Source organism: Acomys russatus, chromosome 15 (genome assembly GCF_903995435.1).
Source record: "Acomys russatus chromosome 15, mAcoRus1.1, whole genome shotgun sequence".
Taxonomy (NCBI): domain Eukaryota; kingdom Metazoa; phylum Chordata; class Mammalia; order Rodentia; family Muridae; genus Acomys; species Acomys russatus.
In genome coordinates, this window is record NC_067151.1 from 56,134,516 (window position 1) to 56,156,406 (window position 21,891).

General features: G+C 42.0%; 1 protein-coding gene across 1 annotated transcript; it reads right to left on the reverse strand.

The window, feature by feature from the left end:
• Window positions 1-8,822: 8,822 nt before the first annotated feature.
• On the reverse strand, window positions 8,823-16,478 carry Fgb (fibrinogen beta chain). The gene is made up of 8 exons (XM_051157359.1): window positions 16,356-16,478; window positions 13,068-13,262; window positions 12,350-12,533; window positions 11,261-11,488; window positions 10,682-10,795; window positions 10,203-10,328; window positions 9,539-9,824; window positions 8,823-9,070 (listed from the first exon to the last, which is right to left on the reverse strand). The coding sequence occupies exons 1-8, from the start codon at window positions 16,431-16,433 to the stop codon at window positions 8,839-8,841; spliced, it is 1,443 nt and encodes a 480-aa protein (XP_051013316.1). The 5' UTR covers window positions 16,434-16,478; the 3' UTR covers window positions 8,823-8,838.
• Window positions 16,479-21,891: the final 5,413 nt, after the last annotated feature.

Here is a 21,891-nt window from a genome sequence, read left to right on the forward strand (position 1 = left end):
GGAAGATGAAGAAGTCAAAAATAATTTTGTGAACTTAGAAAACAATTTCCAGGTGCTATTTCATTGTTCTTTGTACTGTAGCTAAATGTAACTGAGATGTATCACTGCTTTGAAAAAATAAAGTTATACTTTTTTTTTTTTCACCTTTAAATACTTCTATGAGTTTTAAAGCTCATGCAAGGAGATGCCAAGGGATATTCATTCCGTTAGGAGAGGCAGTCAGATTTGAGTTCTTCTTGGCCACTCTGAAAGGTGCTGGTTCGAACACTCCTTTTCTCAGATGCCCTAGTCATAGGCCCACTGAACAGAAGGCAATTCACACCGTGATTGAGTGCTGGGGTTCTAAGCTGACCTTTTGGGGCCCAGACTAGTCTCTAGTGCTTGCTGCCTCAGCTTGAGACAACGTCTCTCCCTGAACCCGAGTATGCCAGTTTCTCTAGACTGGCTGGCCAGTGCGTGCCCCACAGATCCTCTGACCACTGGGCATTACCACAGTGTTGTGACCACTCCTGGCTTTTTGTGTGGTTGCTGGAGAGTTGAATTCAGGTCCTCCTGTTTCCACATGGCAAACACTTTACTGACTGAGCCACTGACTGGGCCCAGTAATTTTTGTTGCCATTTGTTTTGCTTTTTATATTTTGTATTTTGGGAGTTTTTCTTGTTGGTTTTACTTTGTTTTTTTGTTTTTTTTTTTTGTTTGTTTGTTTTGTTTTGTTTTGTTTTTTGTTTTTTGTTTTTTTTCTGGTTTTTTTTGGTTTTTTTTGGTTTAGTTTGTTTGGTTGTTTGGTTTGGTTGATTTTTGCTTTCCTACTGTAGTTACAAGTGGTACAGGCAGAGAAAGAGCATTGAGACCACGGCCCACTCCTTTCCGCTGCAACAGTGGCTGCTTGGCCATTCATAAAGCCTTTCCAGTTGTTTTTTGTTTTAAGTGCCACTCTTGCTTTTCCAGCACTCTCACACCTCTCAACTGGGGGAGTCTGTTGGAAAAAAGCCCAACCAATACTCTAAGACCCACTCTCTACCTAAGTGTTTATGGATTTACGAAAGAACCATTTTAAAACTTCACTTCAGTTTACTTTATTCTATTCACAAATATCAACATTTTTTTTCCTGATATGATAACTCCAAATTCCACCCTTGGTTTGCTAACTCTAAGAAAACACTTTAACCTTTACCAAGAGTAAATATTGGATTTGAGGACTGGCCCTGGGGGGCCAGTGGTGATCATTGTTGATTCCCTTCTGAAAACTCAGCTACTGCTCCTTAAAGCTCAAGGATTATCCCTTATCACTTCCTGAGCTTTCTGCTGGGGCAACGGATGGGGGATGAGCACGTGAAACAGTGCAGTGGTTTTGGAAGCAAGATAACACTCACCACAGAGGATAAAGGTTATCCTCTGGGCCCCGTGCCTGATTCTAATCTGATCTAGAAGGACTACACGGAGTAGCATGTCAAGGCACAGGAAGACAGAGCTATGCACTACCATCTGGGAAAGGAAGGAAAACTCAAGTCAGCATAGTGCTGAAAGGTATGTTCCAGAGGTGACCTAACAGATATGACTTATGTTACAGGGGTGACCTAGCAGAGCTAGCCTAAGCTATAGAGGGAACGTAGAAGGGCTAATCTATGCTATGGAGGTAATCTAACAGAGCTAATCAATGTTATGGGGATAACCTAGTATAGTTAATCTTTGCTATGGAGAGAGCCTAGAAGGGCTAGCCTATGCTATGGAAGGAACCTAGAAGGGCTAGCCTATGCTATGGAGGGAACCTAGAAGGGCTAACCTATGTATGCTACAGAAGGAACCTAGCAGAGCTAACTTATGTCACAGGGGTATCCAGTACAGATAACTTAGAGGATTCAGAAATCATGAATAGGTGCCTTCAAAGGGGATGTCCACCTCACCCCGATTTTGAGCACCAAAAAAAAAAAAAAAAAAAAAAAAATGAGCCTTAGAACACTATTGCCACTTTTCCATATGCACACTGGACACACAAGAGAAATCTTTCCAAACAAGGTGCCACTGGCCAGTCCCTACAGGCCGACAGCCATGATTCATCCTAACATTATACCAAGCCTGACTAGTGAGTCCTGGCTCAGGCTGAGTCACCATAGTTATCTGTTGGTATGCATGATTTGAGGGGAAGGCTAGAGCATTTTAAATCCTCCAGGAACTGGGAGTGAATAGATGCCTATAATTTCAGCACTCAGGAGAATCCATGCAGGTTCCAAGCCAGCCTGGTCTACACACTAAGTTTTATGTCAATAGATGGGGGAAAGATTTTTAATGGGTGAATGGTTCAGGAAACAAACGTGTTCCTCATGTGATACAGAGACACACAGCTTCGTGCCTATGGAGAACAGAAAATGTGTTTTAGGTCTAAGCATTTGTCTCCAAGTTGGAATCAAACACAAAACCCACTAATAGGAACATGAGAAACAGAACACACAGTTACCTCTAAAGTATATGTAGATATCTCCACCAAAGATTGCAGTGCAGACTGATATTTAACACTCACTCATATTCACATTAAAGCTAATAAAGCCCCCCCCCCCCCACTCCCCGGCTCTTTTTGAAATACACACACAGAAGAGCCAAGTCCTTAAAGGAACTTAATGCTTAAAAATGCCTGAAAGGCAGAGAGATGCCTGCAGGAACACTGGCATGCCTTTCACCGGGAACAGAGCATCTGTTGTTGGTGGTGGTGCCGAGAAGCTCACTAACGTGGGAAGAGTCCTGCTTGACACTCCATCCCCCACTTGGCAAGTGTAAGGTCCAATCATGCTGGCAACATTCCAAGTATAAGTATCCTGTATAAGCACCCATGTGCTACAACTCCTTATCGGTTCTCTAATGGACAGTGAGGCAATAAAATGAGTGTCTGAAACTGAGCTTTTTTTTTTAATTATAAAATCAAAGTTAATTTGATTTTAATGCTCCTTAACCAGGCCCATGAGACGGCTCAGTAGGTAAAGGTATTTGCTGCTAAGTCTGATGCTCTGATTTCAATCAGGGAACAAACAAATGAGAACTGTCTCGGTCTTCTCTACATGTATACAGACGTACACTAAATATACACACTAATTTTAAAAAAGAACATTCTATAAATTGCCATAGAAACCTGAGCGAGTGAGTAGTTCCTCAGGCAAAGTGCTTGCCACATAAGCCTGATGGCCTGAGTTTGATCCCAGAACGCATGTTTGAAATCCCTCACTTTTACTATGAGGTAGCAGGTGGAAACAGGAGACTTACTCAAATCCTCCTGGTCCAGCTAGTCTAGAGTATGCAGCAGGGCAGAAATGAGAGAGACCCTGCCTTAACAAGGCTGAGGGAGGGAGATTTTCTCAGACCTTTCCACACAGGCAATGACATGCCCATGCTTTCTTTCTCCTCTCCTCTTCCTCCTCCTCCTCTTTCTGCTCCTCCTCTTTCTCTTTCTCCTTCTCCTCCTGCGCCTCCTCCTCCTCCTCCTCCTCCTCCTTCTTCTTCTTCTTCTTTCTCTCTCTCTCTCTCTCTCTCTCTCTCTCTCTCTCTGATGCACACACACAGTGCAAAAAATTTTTAAACCCAGAAAAAACTATTTTTTAAATACTCCTTTTTCTGAGAAAAAAATAAGCTGTCATTAAAACAAAAACACAACCTACAAAAGTGAGGTATTCCGAAAACAAATCTAGATTAAAAGGCAGGACAAGGCAAAAGTTAAATGTCATTAGCTTTTCAATCTATTAGCATGATAAGGCTCTTAATGAACCCTTCAATTCTCAGTGTCCACAGTGGAGGATGAACTCTATGGCTCTCTCCCCCAGCTGCTTTCCTGAGGCTTGTGAAAAGACTGCCCCCAACAGCACAGGACTGCCCCACTCTGCATGCTTTCTCTAGTTCCTTGAAGTCTCAGGGTCTCTTGCTTTCAGATGCATGAGCAGTTCCAGTGCATCAGACCAGCTAAGAAGTAGAAGCAACAGTACAGAAGCAGCAGAAGCAGCGTTTAGCATCCTTTCCACTGTGCAGTCGTCAATGAAAAACACAGCCAGGAAAATATTGAACTAGGGTGGGATGCTGGGCATCCAGGAGGCTGTGTAGCGAGGCTCCATGCAGCAGTGGGAAGGCAGGGAGGCACACTCCACATCGTGTTTGTACAGAAGACACGGAAATAGCCCAACACGTATAATGTGAGACCTCAATGCACATTTATAGCATAAAAAATTTCAAATAAGTCTGCTTCTTTCTCCTAGTCCCAAGCCAGGAGACAGTCAGACAACCAGTCTTTCAGCCAGCCAGCCAAATACACACATACACACACACACACACACACACACACACACACACACACACCAGGATAAACAGATCACTGTAGCCAAGTATTTTTGAAGAGAAAAGTGATGAAATAAGAAAGAAAGCCACACTATCACTAAAGTCTGGTAATCCCATTCCCTGAACATCCCCCACTGTCTAGTTCAGGTCTCCTGTAGGGGGATTGTCTTTATTATGTTGACTGATCTGAGAAGACAGAGCCCACAGTGGGTGGCACCATTTTCTTGATTTTGCATCCTGGACTTCTTACTAGAAATACTAGAAGCATGGATACATTCACTTTTTTCTGCTCCTGACTGTGGCTGTGATGTGACTGTTTTAAGTTCCTGTCACCTAAACTTCTCTCTTATGTTGGTCTATAGCCATGAACGGAGAGGTGGGGTGTAAGTTGCTTTTTGTCAGGATGTTTTACCATAGCAACAGAAAAAAACTAGGGCATTTGGCATTTACTGAAACAGTTCGGGATCTCAATGTTTAGTTTTAAAAGCTATGGTCATAATACAAGCTCTTTTGTAGGGAAAAAAAGTCTTCACACAAAAGCAATCTCTGAGACTTGTTCATATATTCACACATACGCTTCTTCAGTCATGGCTTGGGGATTTTGTTTGTTTGTATTTGTTTATTTGTTTTTCAAACAGTGTCTCTAAGTAGCTCTGGATGTCCTGGAACTTTCTACCTTGGCCAGGTTGGCCGTGAATTGACAGATGCACCCGCGTCTGCCTCTTAAGTTGCTGGGACTAAGGACATGGGCTACCACGTCCAGCTTGATTGATTGATTGTTTTAAACTGAACATCTTATAAATCTCAAATATAGAGAAGTAGCCACGATTAGCTGAAGGTGAGAGCAAGGTGGGCCTTGAGCATCACGGAGAGATGTACTGGGTTGGGGAATTCACACCTGGGAAGGAGAGTTGACTTAGCTCTTACTTGAAAGCTGGGCACCGACTTTCAGTCCCGTGTGGTAAAGTCAAACAAATGTAAAGCAACTACTATGTTTCCATGTTTTCAGAGATAGTAGCCAGGCAGAGGCCTTGCTGCCCATCAGCTCCCGGCTGAAGGTGGGTGACTGTGATTACAACAGAGTTCTCTGAAAAATATTTGCTAAGCTCAACTTTGAGCCAGCTTCAGAGGTCCCTGACCTCAGGACTATGTACCTACACAGGTGGTTGCAAAATTGTGTCATGTGTTTCCTTTGGAGAGATCCAGCACACACAGAAAACAGCTGATGAGTATGGGTGAAGGCCACAGGGATACTCAGTAAACTGTTCCTGAAGTCGGTCCTGTGTCTGAGCCTTTCAAAATAAAATGTTAAGACAAGAAATATAGTCTGGGCAACAACTAGTAACACATTACCCTTTGATCACGTTTGCCTGAGAAGAGACAAAGGCTGTGATGGTTTTAGGTCTGAGGATAACCGATGGGTGCTCTTCAAGGCAAACTAAAGTCCAACTGAGAGACTCACATGAGGCTGCCAGTTGAGGTGGTCTTTACCTGATTTTAACCTTTAGAGACATGTTAAACCCAGTCCCCTCTTAAACAGAGGCCATGGGTCGCCTATGAAGTTAAGGCAACTCCAAGGATGACCCCGTGCTCAACAGTGCTTCATGGTCACCATCTGTATCAATATGGCACTGGGTCAGAAGGATAAAAGAGTCTCTGATAATTATAAACATGTCAATAATTCCAAAATCCAGCTGGTGATCAGAAACTCTTGAGGATGCTTACTAAAAAGTGGAGGATCTTTTTAATAAATTCGGGTCAGCACTCAGAAACCTCTGTTTTTAAAATACCTGCAGATTAAATTGATCACAGCGGCTCAGGCCTTTCAACTCAGCACTGCTGGCTGGGTAGATTAGCGCATGACAGATTACCCGGGGGCATGTGCATCAACTATTTGAACACGAAGAAGTGACCATCACAGTGGTTTCATGTGGCTTTACTTTTGGCTCCAAGTACTCAATCTGCCCTCTGTGTTTGCTTAAGGAATAGAGCAAAGGTCTGAGGATTATGCTTTTCCACCTCCCTCAACTCACTGAACTTTTGTACTTTCAAAATTCTACCTGCATGTATTCTGCATGTTGAATGTCCAGGTTTGTGTGTGTGCATGTGCCTGTGTGTCTTTATTAGAAAAACAACCCATATAAAACATATATACAAAAAAAAAAAACCCAACATATAAAAAAAAAAAAAAAGAGATATCCAAGGCCTCAGCAATTCTTGGGGTTTATTCATTCAATGTTTATGAATTGCAAGCTGTCCATGCCGGAATCAAAGTTGAAGAAAAGCTTCTCAGGGAAGCAAAACAAACAGGCAGATGGCTGGCATTCATTGCCAAAATGTGAGCAATTTCCTAAGGCTTTCAGAACACTCTGGGAGCGAACAGTTGACTAGGGGCGTTTCAAAATCAGCTGCAATTTGTCAGATTGTGTAGGAGGAAACACACCCCTGGGCATGGGCAGCAGGATGGACACAGAGCTGCAGGCAGTTCTCTAGGCCTTGACTTCACGTGTTTGGACATGTGTTTTGTGTTTGTTTTTGGTTTTGTTTTGTTTTTCAGGAGTGGGATTATTGGATCACTAAATCAATTCTATTTTTCATTCTTTACAAAAGCCATGTTTTGAACAGTGGCTTCTTCCTTTTATATTTTCACTGACAACAAGGTGATATCAAGCATGAGATGGGAGGGCAGGAGAGGGAACTTTTGATGTCTATGAAGTTATAGAGGCTGAGTAAATTCTAATGATCCCCTGTGGACAGAAGTATAGTATTGTGCACTTAGAAATGATCTCATGTCAAGTGCTGGCACATTAAAACAACGAAACAAAGCAAGAGACAGTAGGAAGGCTTAGGAGGTGATGGATGTAATAATACCATGTGGGTGAGGGGCCTGTGTCTGCATGCACACACATGAGCATGTATACAGCAGAGAGATTTGGTTTTAGTTGGACTATGTACAAAAATACATAGGCAGATTTTTGTTTTGTTTTGGTGTATGTGTGTATGTGTGTGTGTGTGTGTGTGTGTGTGTGTGTGTGTGTGTGTGCGTGCGCGCGCGTGTTATAGCACCGAGAATCAAACTAAGTATTTTTGTTTTTGCATATAAACTATAATTCAATGAAGCTATTAAAAAGATTTAAGGGATTGATTTGTACTAGAGTGGTGGAAAGCCTGTTGTAACAAAAATGTAGATATGTAAAGGGGCAGGAGCCAGTAATGGAAGCCATTAATGACCGTGTTTGCCTCCAACGATGTTACTTGGGTGTAAGGCATTCAGTCATTGGTTCTGAAGAGCCAACTTTAAGCAGGCAGGTAATGGGCAGAGTCGTTTATAATGGTCTTTTCAACAATGTAGAAGGTATCAGGGGTGTGGTGTAGACTGGGATGGACAGAATCTGTGGCATCAAGGCCAGGCAAAGATAAAGTTAAAGGAACAAGGACCTAAGAGAGAGTTTGTGAGAAACAAATTAATCTTCACTTAAGTGAAAATTGAGACGATGGGACCCAGGACACTAAGTCCAGTGAGAACAGGCAGCATTGACAGCAGCAGCAGGGACATTGAGCTGGGTGTCCATGGGGAGAGGCATAAAGGGTAGACAATCATATTTCCACATTAGATATAGTGTTAACTATCAAACACACACACACACAATCTAACTGAGGGTGATGGGCAATCTTGGCCTCCCAGTTCATCATTTCCCTAAGAAACACACTCTATAGCTTCATGGCTTGCTTGGACTCTGGCCTTGAAGCCTTCTTGAAAGGTAGACCAGTTGTTTTCCCACGTAACAGGATGTCTTTTGACTCCTCAGATGTTAAATGTCAGCTTGGTAGACATTTGAAACTGCAAATATAGTTTCCTGCCCAACAAATTCAAACATGGGTCACACAATAAGAAGACATTAACTTACAATGACAGAGGCTGGTTTATGTAATCAGTCTGTGAGAAAGAGTTTCTTGTGAGGTACCTTACATGAAGAAATAGGATTTCGAAGCCAGACTTATAAACATCAACTTTTGTTTACGTAACACTTTTCTGTAACAGGGATGGGTGATGCTTAACCTGAAGTGCTCCACAGTCAGCTGAAACCAACTGCCTCCATTTATTACCATTCTTTTATTGGTTCTCTGCAGGAAGTAAATGAAGACTATAATCGAGGGTTGGAGAGATACTCAGAAATGAAGGCCTGAATTCACTTCCCAGAACCCGCATCAAGCAGCTCACAGCACTGTAACCCCAGGTCTGGAAGGATCTGACACCTCTGGCTTCTGCAGGCCCTGGCACTCATGTGCACATACTCACACACATTCATATAAATTACAAGTAATAAAAATATAACTTTCAAATAAAAAGACACAAAAGAAAGTCATGTGCTGTTTTCAATGTCTTTATTTTAGATCATTAAAAAAAAAAAAGACATACTCCATCATTGTTTTGAGTTTTAGTGGATATACTGTATCAAAGGAAATTCCAATAACATAATGTAAAAAATGTACAGATAGAAGAATAAAAGTCTGTGTCTGGGGGACTATTGCTGTGGGAAGAAAGGTCTGATCTTCATAGACATCTTCCTCATTGAGTACCACGATCCCTTCCAGTTCATCCACACCATACCATCATCTGTGCCATGTTTGGACATGTCCCAGCTGTAAACACCACCCCAGTAGTATCTGCCATTCGGATTGGCTGCGTGGCATCTGTTATACCACCATCCACCGCCATCTTCTTTTGAACACTGATTTCTTGAGTCTGTAGTTAACCTGCAAGGAAATGAGTCTGGGTTATGATGCATACAAGTACCTACATGGGTAGCTGTCCAGCTTAGAGTAAGTTTGCACCTCTAAGTTTCATCAGAAAGATAAAAAACCAATGATGTCTGCCTTACAGTAGGGAGCTTTCCTTTGGTGAGTAATGAGCTCAGGACAGGGGCTGCCTAATATGCTTTAAGTGCCCAAGTACACTCACGGTGCTCAGTAACGACACTAGCGGGGACTTCTGTTATTTGTTTGTTTGTTTGTTTGTTTGTTTTGTTTTGTTTTTTGAGACAGAGTGTCTCTGTTTTAGTCTTGGCTGTCCTAGACTCGAAGTGCAGACCAGGCTGGCCTCGAACTCACAGGGATCCACCTGCCTCTGCCTCCCGAGTGCTGGGATTAAAGGCGTGCACCACCATTGCCCAGCAGGTTGCTAGCGGGGACTTCTAAGATAGGAGTGAAGGCTACAGTGCTTACCAGCCGTCATTGTCCCTGTCATAAGTGCTGAAGAACATGCCGTTGTGAATGGTCATGGTTCGGTTTTCCCCCACAAGCTGAGAGGCTCCATCCATGAGGGCGTTGCCAGCGGTCCCTTTGTACTTGTTCACTGAGAGTTGGTACTTGCTAGCCTCACTCTGCACTGTGAAGCCTCCATAAAGTGCCTTCACTTTGTCACCTTTCCAGTCTTCCATTTCGATTAGAAGTTCTGTGGGTCCCATCTTTGTAAGCTGGCTGATCTTATCATTCCCAAGCCAATATTCACCTAGAGAAAACAAATGTAAAATATGAAGAAGAAGAAGAAGAAGAAGAAGAAGAAGAAGAAGAAGAAGAAGAAGAAGAAGAAGAAGAAGAAGAAGAAGAAGAAGAAGAAGAAGAAAAAGAAGAAGCTTTCAGCAACCAAGCGCTGCTCTTTCTCTCATATCTTTAGCTCCTACATTTAATTGTTTTACATATATTTAGTGTGTGTGTGTGTGTGTGTGTGTGTGTGTGTGTGTGTGCACGCGTGTGCATATGAGTAGTTAAATTCCTATTACCTTCCTACAAATCTAAAAGCAGACTCTCTATCCTTGATGTTTTTAATGAGGGGGGAAAAAAACCTCATTAAAATAGAACGATTTTATTTTGCGCTCGCAGTCTTTACCTGGCAAACCACAGTACTTCTTCGAATCTTCATTGGTTGCAATATTTCCAAATCCTTTTTTGTATGGATCCCATCTCCTGCCAAAATCGACGCTGCCATCCTGACGGTTCTGGATGACTGTCCATCCTTTAGTTGACAGAAATAAAATTAGCCTAAGGTAACCAGTAATGCCATCTCTCTGAAAGGAAAGTCTACACCCACTGCCCGTTTGTTTTATTTTATGCCTGCTTATGGCCGGGTCTCCAAGTAGACACAAGAAGGAAATAAGCAGGAGGGGAGAACTCTTAAACCACTTGGCAATGCCAAGTGCTGCTTGGCATCTTTGTGCACGCATCAAGTATCCTTTAAAGCTTTTCAAATGCCAGATTGGATTTCAAACCAAGTGGCGCCGTGCCAGCTGCATTGGTGTGTACAGCCTTGTTCCTGGCATCCAGAATGCTTACACAATGAGAGGTGAGCCACTGACTGAGCAGGCTTACCTCCGTTTTCTGTTTTCATGTCGCAGTATACTCTGTACGGCTTGATGGAGGTGTCAGGCTGAATGAGGTACATCTCTGATGTCTCGCCTCCTTTCCTAATGATCTCCTCACACTCTGCAAGAATGAGATGGAGTGTTATGCTCAGGGACAGTAATGCAGTCTTCAGCCACTTGTTCTCAAACGTAACTGATTACACTGGGTACAGAGGACTATTATATCACAAATATTTGAGAATAGTGTTTCAGGAGCTGTATTCTGTCCAGTGAAGTATACAGTTCCTTTTATCTCCTGCCCTTCCAAACACCTCCGTCTCTCTACATCCCTGAAATCTATTCACATAAACACATGCATACACACATTAGAGACCCTTGGAACCCCGCCCTCCCTGGAGTCAAAGATGCTCAGCAGAACTGGCCTTAGTCGTCAGTCAAGGAAGAACACAACACGTCCGGGATAGAGTCACAGTATGCTAGACTGTCACTGGGTTCTGTTGGGGGAAAGCTACTCTGTTCACATCTTAGTCCCCAGGTTTAGAGAGTGTTAGATCTTCTGGAACTCAGTGACAATGCGTTGGCTAACCTTTCCCGGACACCACAGGGATATTGCAGCTGACGGTGCATGGAGTGCGGCAGTACTCCATCTGAGCTGAGATGTCAGACTCTAATTTTTGTATCTTGCTTCTCAGGTTCTCCAGGATGGAGCGGAGCACACGGAGATTAAGGGGGATATTATCATTCACGGTCTCATCAATATATAACCTCTGGTCTTCCAGAATAGAGGAATACTCGCTTATGACATTTTCATTATCTGGAAAAAACAAAATGGTGCTAGCCTATAAAAGTGTATCTAACCATGTAAATACATTTTTTTTCGATGAACCTTTAGACTTTCAGGAGTCATTACGTAATTGTGACTGTTGAACTTTAAAGGCTTTGTTTGGTTCATGGAACGTGTCACCCAACTGCCACTCCAAGGATTGACAAGCTAGAGACAGTATAGGGAACAGATCAGCAAGTCCTGCCTTTTTTTTTTTGGTGAGCAGTATTTGAAGGTTCCATCTCAACATATAACTTCATAAAGCAGAGGCACTTGGTGCTTGCACACCCCATGAGTTCTGCAAAGCCTTGGGATTTGCACGGGTATTTCAGATTTCTTTTGATTCGTGAATGTCTACACTTGGGTGAGCTACTCTCTGAAAAGCTTGTGTCCTCCTGACACCCCAACTGACTCCTACCCACCCCACCAGGCCCTTAGCCCTCAAGGTTCACATGCCAGAGGTCACTCACTATTTGCAGATTTATGTCCCATGACCTTTCTCATATCCAGCACCTCATGGGTTAAAGTGGCAAATACTAAGTTTTTCTTCTGTGCATATAATCTTCTGGGTCACAAGACACACATCTAATAGACTGAAAATAAGAAACCACTCTGCCAGTTCTCTTAGAAAGTCATTGCGGTGAAAGTAACACCAAGACTAATTAATACTCGAGGGGTGCTTGCCGGGCAAACAGCAGCTGAAAGTGCTGGGAGAAGACCCAGGGTAAGCCGGGACAGACAGAAATCAGCACAAGCGTTGGTTGACCTTGGATGTTTAACTGCACAAGACTATATATCTAAAGGTAAACCAGTTTTATAAACGAGTCAGCTAGAAGCCCTCAGGATGGCTACCTTTCATTTGTGCCTGCTTCTTATTCCACATGTCTTTCAGGAGGGTCAGGTACTGAAAGGTGGTAGAGGAAGTCTCAGAGACAGACTGGATGTTGCTGTTTAACTCAGCAACACTGGTCTTGATTGGCCTTTCCTGGTTTATCAAAGTCTTTTGCAGCTGACACCCTGTAGGACACAACACTCCCTGTAAGCAAAGAAAGTGCCAGGTGTTAAAGTGGTGGATATTTGTTAAAAATGTACATTAGTGAAACGTCAGTGATCTCATGGGTCAATTAAAAATATAGCCAGAACACTATGAATGTAACATTAATATAATTCCTGATTGTTTTGTGGTTCTTCTTGTTCTATATAGTTTAATATGTATGTTATATATATATGTATGTATATGTAAATGAATAAATAAATAAACTTGATTATTTCATTTTCTTTATGGAATACCAGAAACTTTAGAAACATCAGTGAACTCCTAAAAAGAACAGAATGAGTCCTTACCACAGGGGGAAAAATAAAACAGAATCAAGCTACAAAACTTTTTACCCACCCCAAATGAAGAAAGTAGGCAAAATACAAAAGTAAAGGCAATGCCCCAATACCTTAGTTTGCTATTTTGGCTCCAGATCCCATAAAGGAAGGGTAAGTACAAAAGGGGGACTCAAGTTCATATTAAGCTTTCTCTGCACAGGAGACCCACCCTTGAAAAGACCACTAAAGCTCCTACCAGGTCTGGGTCAGCATGAAGACAGCCTCCGGCATCAGGAGGTCTTCTCTCCACTTTTTTCTTGCTGGAATCAACCTTGGGTGGACGGGGTCGATAGCCACCTCCTCCAGTGATAGGAGGAGGGGCAGGTCTTAGGCTAGGAGCATTTTCCTTTCTCCTGTCAATCGGTCGATGGCCACGGGCATCCAAGGCATCCTACAGAACCAGATAGGAATGAAACGCAAGCTAAGACAGGCTGTGAGAGATAACTATTCCATACTAGTGTTACATAGCTAAGGCACAGCAAGCCTCGTGGTCTGCTACAGGGCTCGCCACTGGCTGGATCAGGTTATTTGTGTCTCTTCAATGACAAAGCTACTACATAAAGCTAAGGAAGTCTCATGAGGGGTGGTGGGGTGGGCTACACAAATACTCCAGATTGTGAAATCTAAGCTTTGGAACACAGAGAACGGTCAGGAACCTAGGCAATCATAAAGAATGAATATTCTCATGCCACTTTGGTTAGTAAATTCCTCCAGTTGTTATTAATCCTCTCCCAAACTTTGAAGTTTGACAACTTGATGATCAAGCTGAGTCTTTCATGATCATATTTGAGACAAGATTATCTATTTGAAGAAAGCTTAGTAATAAGACAATATTTGACCCTAACATGGTACAGAGAATTAAGTTAGTGTGGAATAAGGTACTGCTTTGCTTCAAGTCTTGACGTGTACTTTAGGCAAGTTACTTTATTCACGACGCAGTTTTCTCATTTATAAAATAGGGACAACCACAGCTCATATCTGCCTTATAAGATTGTAGCATTCATGAATTTTTTTTACCCATTAAATCCCCAGAACTGTCCTTGCCTCGTTTTAAGTTCTTCTTACTATGTCTGTTGTGGCCATACTTCAAAGGCACTTCTCCACCATTAATTCCTCTTCTAGTATCAGTTTTAACAGAAGTATTTGTTAAGCTATTCTCTTGAAACTCTATACCTAATTTCTCTATTAAACGTGATGATGTTCTCACAGTCAAAGTGATTTTCAGAGTTTTTACAGTCTTGAAGATTATACGCTAATTTAAAAGTCCTTAAAAGGATCCTCAACCGGAAGAGCAGCAATCCGATGTGAAGGTTTGACTTGGGTTAAATATGTTAATAGTTTTCATCACCAGTGGTTTTTCTGCAGGGGCCATGTTTGCAGATGAAGAGAGAGTAAACCCTGGAGGAGTAGGTGGGCTCTCATGGCCTTGTGTGCATCTAAATCACTACACGAGCTGCATCTGAAATTTTACTGTCATTTATTCCTCAGGTCACTATTTACATTTGGTGGGGTGGTGAGAAGATTGAGACCCTGGTAGACCAGCTGCGGGTTCCCTTGCTTAATTACTGATTAAGTCTCCTTCATATGTGTATGTATAGGTGTAGGTAGATACTCCTACAATGGGTGAGCATTCATGGGGATATCCATATTTCATATTAAAGACACAGTCTCAATCAGACCAGGTCTGTTCTAACACACGTTTAGTGAAGTGTGATTTTGTTCACCGCAAATACAATTATGAAAAAATAAAACTACTGGCTTCCTTGTTTGCTTTAGAATGTTGGACAGAGGTGATGTTGTCTGGTTTCACTAGAGAAAATAAGTGACACATATCTGAAAGAATCAATGAGGACAAATGTTAGGAAAGAGCACTTACAGAAATAATTAAAACCAGGAAACCTACATTTGGAGCTTAAGCTAAAGGACTAGCTAGTAAGAATTTGAAAGCACTTTTGCAGTAATTTATGAAAAATAAAAACGTACCCAGATATCCTTTACATTTTTCTTGCCGAAATCAGACATTTTCCTTTTTATTTGTATGATCAAATAATCTGAATACTTACAGGCCCTTCAATCCAGATCATCCACAGTGAATCAGCTCATTGTAATGTTAATGTGTATTCTCATTTTTATTGCATATAATGCACTACACAGAGTAAGTGTCGTCCTGACATATTTAGTAATAAGATTTAAACTATTTTATGAAATTCGCTTTCAATTTTTTTGGGTTTTTTTTTTTTTTTTTTTTTTGGCTTTTTTGGGATTGGTTTTCTCTGTGTAGCCTTGGCCTTCCTGGACTAGCTTTGTAGACCAGACTGGCTTAGAACTCACAGTGATCCTCTTGCCTCTGCCTCCCTGAGTGCTGGGATTATAGGATTGTCCAATAGTCCATGTATACTGTTTGTTCTTTCTTTCATTCATTCTTTTCTTCTTTCTTTCTTTTGTTTTTGTTTTTGTTTTGTTTTTAAAGACAAAGTTTCTCTGTGTCCTGGACTAGCTTTTCTTTCTTTCCTTTTCTTTTTCTTTCTTTCTTTCTTTTTTTTTTTTGTTGTTCTTTTGTTTTTTTTGTTTGTTTGTTTGTTTTGTTGTTGTTGTTGTTTCAAGACAGGGTTTCTCTGTGTAGCCTTATCTGTCCTGGACTCACTTTGTAGACCAGGCTGGCCTCGAACTCACAGCGATCCACCTACCTCTGCCTCCTTGAGTACTGCGATTAAAGGCATGCACCATCAAGCTGGGAGTAATTTTTATGACAACAATTAATACTGATACTGAGTTGGTAAAACCCTGTCTCAAACAAATAAACAAACAAACAGAGACAGGAAGATTGCCACAAGTTTGAGGCCAATTTGAGCTACAAAGTGAAACCCTGTCTCAAAAAATAAAAATAAAAAAGTAACATGAGGAAAAACAGTTCTAAAAGTAAGAAAGTTACGCCTTATATTAATAGTGGAAATAAACATTATTTTTGTTATAATTTTTTATTTGAAAAACCCCAGCATTTCATTTTCTGATTTTAAAATTATCATGTTTACCCACAGTCAATAATCTGAGGGATTATATCTTATCTTATTCAACGAAGAGCAAACAATCTACCACAGTTTTATCTTTCAAAATATTACTCTTTTACCATCATAGAACCTATAAATTTAAAAATTATCATTATAATTGTGATAATGTATTGCAAGAACTGAGTGAAAATTCATAATAACAAGACAGATTAAAACACATCTCACATTAGGTAAGCCACCTTCACCCTGGAAAAATAAAGGTGATTAAACCAGAAAATAATATATGACTTTGCTTTCATTATACAGTTCTTGAAATATGCTGACAGTCAAATAGGTCCCTGAAATTAAGAATTTGGTTTTGTAAGTACTAACAAGGCTTCCTTGCCTTAAATAACTGTTTACCCCAAACTAGGATTCCATTATTTCATATTAATAATATTAATAGCTATATAATATATCTGTTTAAAAAAAGTCACCGCATCATCGTAGTCATCGTCGGCAGCTTGAGTTTGAACTGAGAAAACACACAACAGCAGTAGCCAGAGATACTTCATGGCTTCAGATACCCGGAAATTCCAAGCAGTCGCCCTTTGCCTGCAGACTTAGCTGGGAGACTGTGGAACCTATATATAATGGGTCCTCTCCGAGTCGTGACTTCAGAAATGGTTACCTCCCTTTGGTTAATATTTGACTTTTTGGTTCACTTGTTGGCTGAACTGCTTTATCATTTGAGCAACATTTTCCCAGCAGGTCTTATTTACCCGCCAGGCAACTCTGCCTCGCTGCTGGCCTCATGTGGATGCTTGGAGGGTCATCAATTCACGGAATGAGAGCAAATGATGGGAAACAGGGACGTTCTGAAAAGAGTCCCACGTCGGAGGTCTTGTGAATTGCGGTGAATGGCACAGGAAATCCAAGCAAAACTGTCCTACTCAAGGGCGGCTCAGTAAAACTAGAACTTCAGTAAAGAGACCCGCGCATGCTCACACTTGGAGGCAGTTCCTCGGTCACGTTTTGCAAGAGGCTGTTGACGGGATAAGACAGTATACCATCGCGGTCTATCCTTTCCTCTAGCTGTTAGTCAGAAGTATAACGTAGCCATCTTTCTGTGCTGTGATAGACAAACATTTTGGGGAAGGGGGAAGGGGACCCCAGGGTTCTGTTTTATTTCTCTGTTATGATATCAGTAAGTTATAGATGCCTAAATCAAGATAATCCTTACGGTAATGGAGCACACAGTTAACGCTTCATTTTATTATTGTGCTATAAATCCTATTTGTGATATCATTTTAACTTAGGTGAAGTTTCCACAGGTCTCCTTCAGTTAGGACGGCCCACAGTAACCATGGCCTGTTTTCTCTTGCCGGTTCTCATAAGCCACCACTTCCGCCTTGTCTGCTCATTTCTTCCTAACAGTAGTAGAATCAAGCACTCCTCCACCCACACAAATCAAAAAGAGGTCCAAAGTCAATGGCGCACTTTCCAGCAAGCGCATTGCTCAAAAGTATTTCTGGGTTTTGTACAGAAAGGGAAACATTCTTGTAAACTTTACAAAACGCTTTTACAAGAAAGATGCCAGTGATCCGAGTTTGGATCATGAGAGCGTTTTTAAAAATGTTTGGAGACAGAGACACGGAATTTTTTTTCCTTGACAGTGCAGTATATCAAATTCTTTTAATTAGGCTGTACAAACAGAGTCTGAGCTTAGCTACAGGAAAACACCGAGTTCTTTGCAAAACTGTGCTTCATTTGTCACGATGAGTGAACATACTTTGTGATTCTTTATCTTGTTTTATTTTATTTTTTTTTAGAGAAACATACAACCTGACCGAAAAATCAAGTTTGTATGCTGCATTAATCAAAATGAGATATAAGGATATACCTTCAAAATGAGATTGATAAAAAACCTCATCCTAGTGATCTGGGCAGGATTTCATTGCTGTGGCACTTATATTTTTGCTGACTTTAAAAGAATATCTTTAAGAAGAAGAATCATTTTTTGAGCTGTATGGTATTACTATTCGATTTCCAGTCCCTGACAGGTCACCTCCTAGGGATAGTACTATTCATTGGGTAAATCTGTGCATTCTCTAGGGTCTCTGCAGAAGTAAGGCAGATCTTGTACAACACGAAAATGCAAGTTCCTTCAACTACTTCTTCAGGCCCCTGAGTCTGGTACTCTGAAATTTAACAGTCATTGTCCACACAGTGCCCACGGGCCTCCAAAGGGACAGATGATGTGCAGGGTGTTGGGGAGACACCAGCTCAAATCATTAATCACAGAATAAACACGTGGACTGGCCTTCATGGCTGCACGCCTAGCCAATGTTCACTTACCCTATTTAATTCTTAAAACCACTACCTTCTACAGATGTTGAAACTGAGGCTAAGCTAACCACCTACAGGCTCGGGGGCAGCCAGCAAGACTTGAGCATGTCTGTCTAACTCAACACGCCATGTTTTGTGCCCTCTAAACCACACTGCCCAATGGGATGTGTGTGCAAGCTATAGAATTTTAACTGTACCTCAGGTTTGCTGTAGCTGCTGCTTGGGACCAGCTCATCTATGGTTATCAGGTGTCTTTGGTTGACATACTCACTCTTACCTCATATTTTCACTCATTTTTTCAGCCTGGTGTATAGTGTGTGCGTGGATGTTTGTGCCCACGTGATAGATGTAGGTGATATCTTATAACATTTTTTTCTCCAGAGTTACAGACAGCTGAAGAGCACTTTGAGTTGTCTAACAGTTCCAACCTGGCGGCTCCATTTTAAGAAGACACTTAGGTATTTTTGCACTCTGCTGCCATTGGTGGAGAGGAAAGGGCGTGCTGTTTACTAAGCTAATAGTGCAGTCTTCTTCTTCGTATTAGTTGACCTTGTTATGTAAGCCAAGGGCAGTCAATCAATGACAGAGAAAACAGACTGACCCATCCTGCCCAACTGTTTCCTGGTACAGAGACAAAGACTTATGAACCCCAATTACGGAGACACTCCTTCTTGTGACCTTTTCAGCTTGTGTGAGGCCCAGCCTGCACAGCACAAGGCAATTTGAGCTAAGTAGCAATTTTCGAGTGCCGCCTTTGTGCCAGGTGGGATAGCTCAGTGAGGAAAAAGGACAAGGGCCATGAGTTTATGGAGGAAAGACAGGAAAATGAAATTCGCCACAGTAACCTGTACTGAACCCTACAGAGTCAGGAGAGGCTTTTTGCACAGTGACTTAGCTAACGACCTTCAAAGGGAAAACGGCCATTAAAATGAAAAGGGCTTCCGAGCCTGCAGCCAGGGGCTGAGGAGCAATGGCTGCTTGTATCACGCACCTTATACCTGAGGTGTCTCCTATCTACCCGTTGAGCGAGTTTATGGATGGGTACAGGTGCATGAATAAATAAGACACATCGGTGACCCTGTTGTCTACACAGACATATGATTGGAAATGTAACAGTTATTAGTGTTCGTAGTGTGTTTCCCTCTGATACAATTTAAGAATAACTGACCAATGGGAATTAGCCCTGGAGAGCCGGAGGCCAGGGCAGACATCAGAACAGTGTGCCTGGGAGACCTATAGTAAGAGAGAGGATGTGGCAGGGATGGGAGGTGGGAGGGCACTGGCTCTGTGGACAGCTCCCTCTGCTCATGTAGCTTTGCATGGAGCTGACCAGGAACCTGAGGGGCAGGGACACCAGGGCATTTTCTTATCTGACCAAAATACGGACCATAGGACCAATAGCCAGGACAAAGATGCTTCCCTGCTTCTGTTGAGACTGAAAAACCACAAAGGATGCCGACCGTCTTTGGAGTGCAAAAGTGGGACTGCGGTGGTCCTGTCAGTATGATGACACTACAGGTAACCAAGCAAAGGGTGGGCACGCTGGCTTTACGCCAGGCTATCCCCATCAGAATCTCTTAAGCAAGCTGAAATCTGCAAAGAAATCTGTGAAGCAGAGAATCAGGCCCTTTGACTTGATTTCTGGTTCACGGCAGCATTGTAGAGCGAGGAGCCCGCTGCTGCAGCTCAGCAGCGATAACACTTTCCTGTTCAATCATTTGGTTCTTCAGTTAAATCGTCAGGCCCTCCCGTCCTCCCTCACCTATCACTGCTCAATAGGAAAGGGTTTCTACACTATTTGAAGGAAAGTAAAAAAAAACTTTTATTGTTGAGTGAGAACACAGATTGGTTAATAATGTCTTTCCTTAAAATCCGCATCATTGTTTTCACACATACAAATGCAGCATTCATATTTATATCCATAAATCATTTGTCATGATTGCTGATAGAGGGGGAAAAAATCCTTTGCATGCTTATGAAGCGCCATAGTGACCTCTACTGTCCAAATAAGGTAGTTCAAAATGCCAGCAAGAGCAGGTTTTTGTTTTTGTTTTTGTTTTGTTTTGTAACGACATGGCCACGTGCACCTTATTCTTTTGTTTGTTTTGTTTCTTGGTTTTGTTTTCTTTTGTGTGTAGTCCTGGCCCCGGATGGCCTGGAACTCAGAAATTAGCTTTGCCTTTGCCTCCCCCATGCTGGGATAAAAGATGTGTGCTGCCCCCTCTGGGACAGGCAGGGGTTCTTAACCAGCTGCAGATCCCGATCCCTTCAAAAACAAGAAAATAGGAGGAGGGAGGTCAAGACAAACAGAAAAACAAAAACAAAAAACAAAAACAAAAAAAAAAACCCCAAGTTCCTACCTGAAAACAAAGTCTGCCTGCGATATATGTGACTTACGGATCTCAGAACTGGGTAATAGGCTCACCTAAGTTTTCTACTAATCTAAGTAGACAATTTTCACATGGATGACATAGTCCAAGAGTCGGAAGAATTACAAAACCTGGTGTGGTTTACTTCATTAGATTGCTGTTAGGAGCCTTGGTGCATAGGTTGTGTTCTGGATGAGTAAATATCTAACAGGTTTAGTGAGCATTGTATTATGTATATTACGATCGATATATAAAGGTATTTCTTACGTTTCCCTAGTGTTGTGATTTAAGATGTTCATTTGTATAGTTACTACCATCTCAAATATGTTTCATATTTATAGTACTTCCTTGCAAAGTGTACCGGCATTAGCCACTTTTACAGAAAATAAGGTCCTAAGGGTAAACCCTCATTTAAATTTAGAAAAGGCTAGAGAGATGGCTCAGCCGTTAAGTTAAAGCTCAGAATAAAGGCCTATGTGTGGCGGTCCACACCTTTATTTCCAGCGTTCAGGAGGCAGAGGCAGGTGGAGCTCTGTAAATTCAAGGCCAACTTGGTCTATAAAGCAAGTCTAGGACAGTCAAGACTGTTACACAGAGAAACCCTGTCTTGAAAGACTTTGAAAAAAAAATTCTTTTAAGTTAAGGCTCAGCACCAAGTAGATTAGAAATAACTACTTTTGGGGTAAAAATGTGACCTTACTGTTTTTGTGAATTAAAAAATAACGAGTGAGAGCACTGATTTACACTGCTGTATTTGTACTATATTTTCACCCTTCTCAAAGTATTCACAGTATTCTCTGAGGACGGGATCAGTGAACTCAATTACAGTTCTGGAAGATGCACAGTCAGTGAAAATGCCTTATTTAAGACGGCAAATACCAACTACCTCAATTAATTTTACACAGAAAAACATTTGAAAACGACCAATCGTAAACCACAGATTTTACTTGGGTAAAACATAAAACATGAGTACTTTAGCATCAGACCAAATAAATTTTAAAAACTTAAGGTCTCTATCGTTTCTGAAAAACTTCTTGCTTGGAATCTGAGTAAAGACCATTAGACTTCCGGAGCAGGAACCGCCCCTAAGCCCGGCTTTAAGGCTGGCGCGCTTCCTAAATTCCCGCTGGAGGCTCCGCCCTCAGTCAGGGGACTCCGCCCAGCCCTGTCAAGACCCGCCCCTCTGCCTGGAGACCCTGTCCAAACCCCGCCTCAGCTCCGCCCAGCGGCAGCTGTTTTCCGGCTCTCCGCCTGTAGGCTCCGCCCAACTCTTCCTAAATCCCGCCCTCCACCGTCCTTTGCGCGGCGAGTAGCC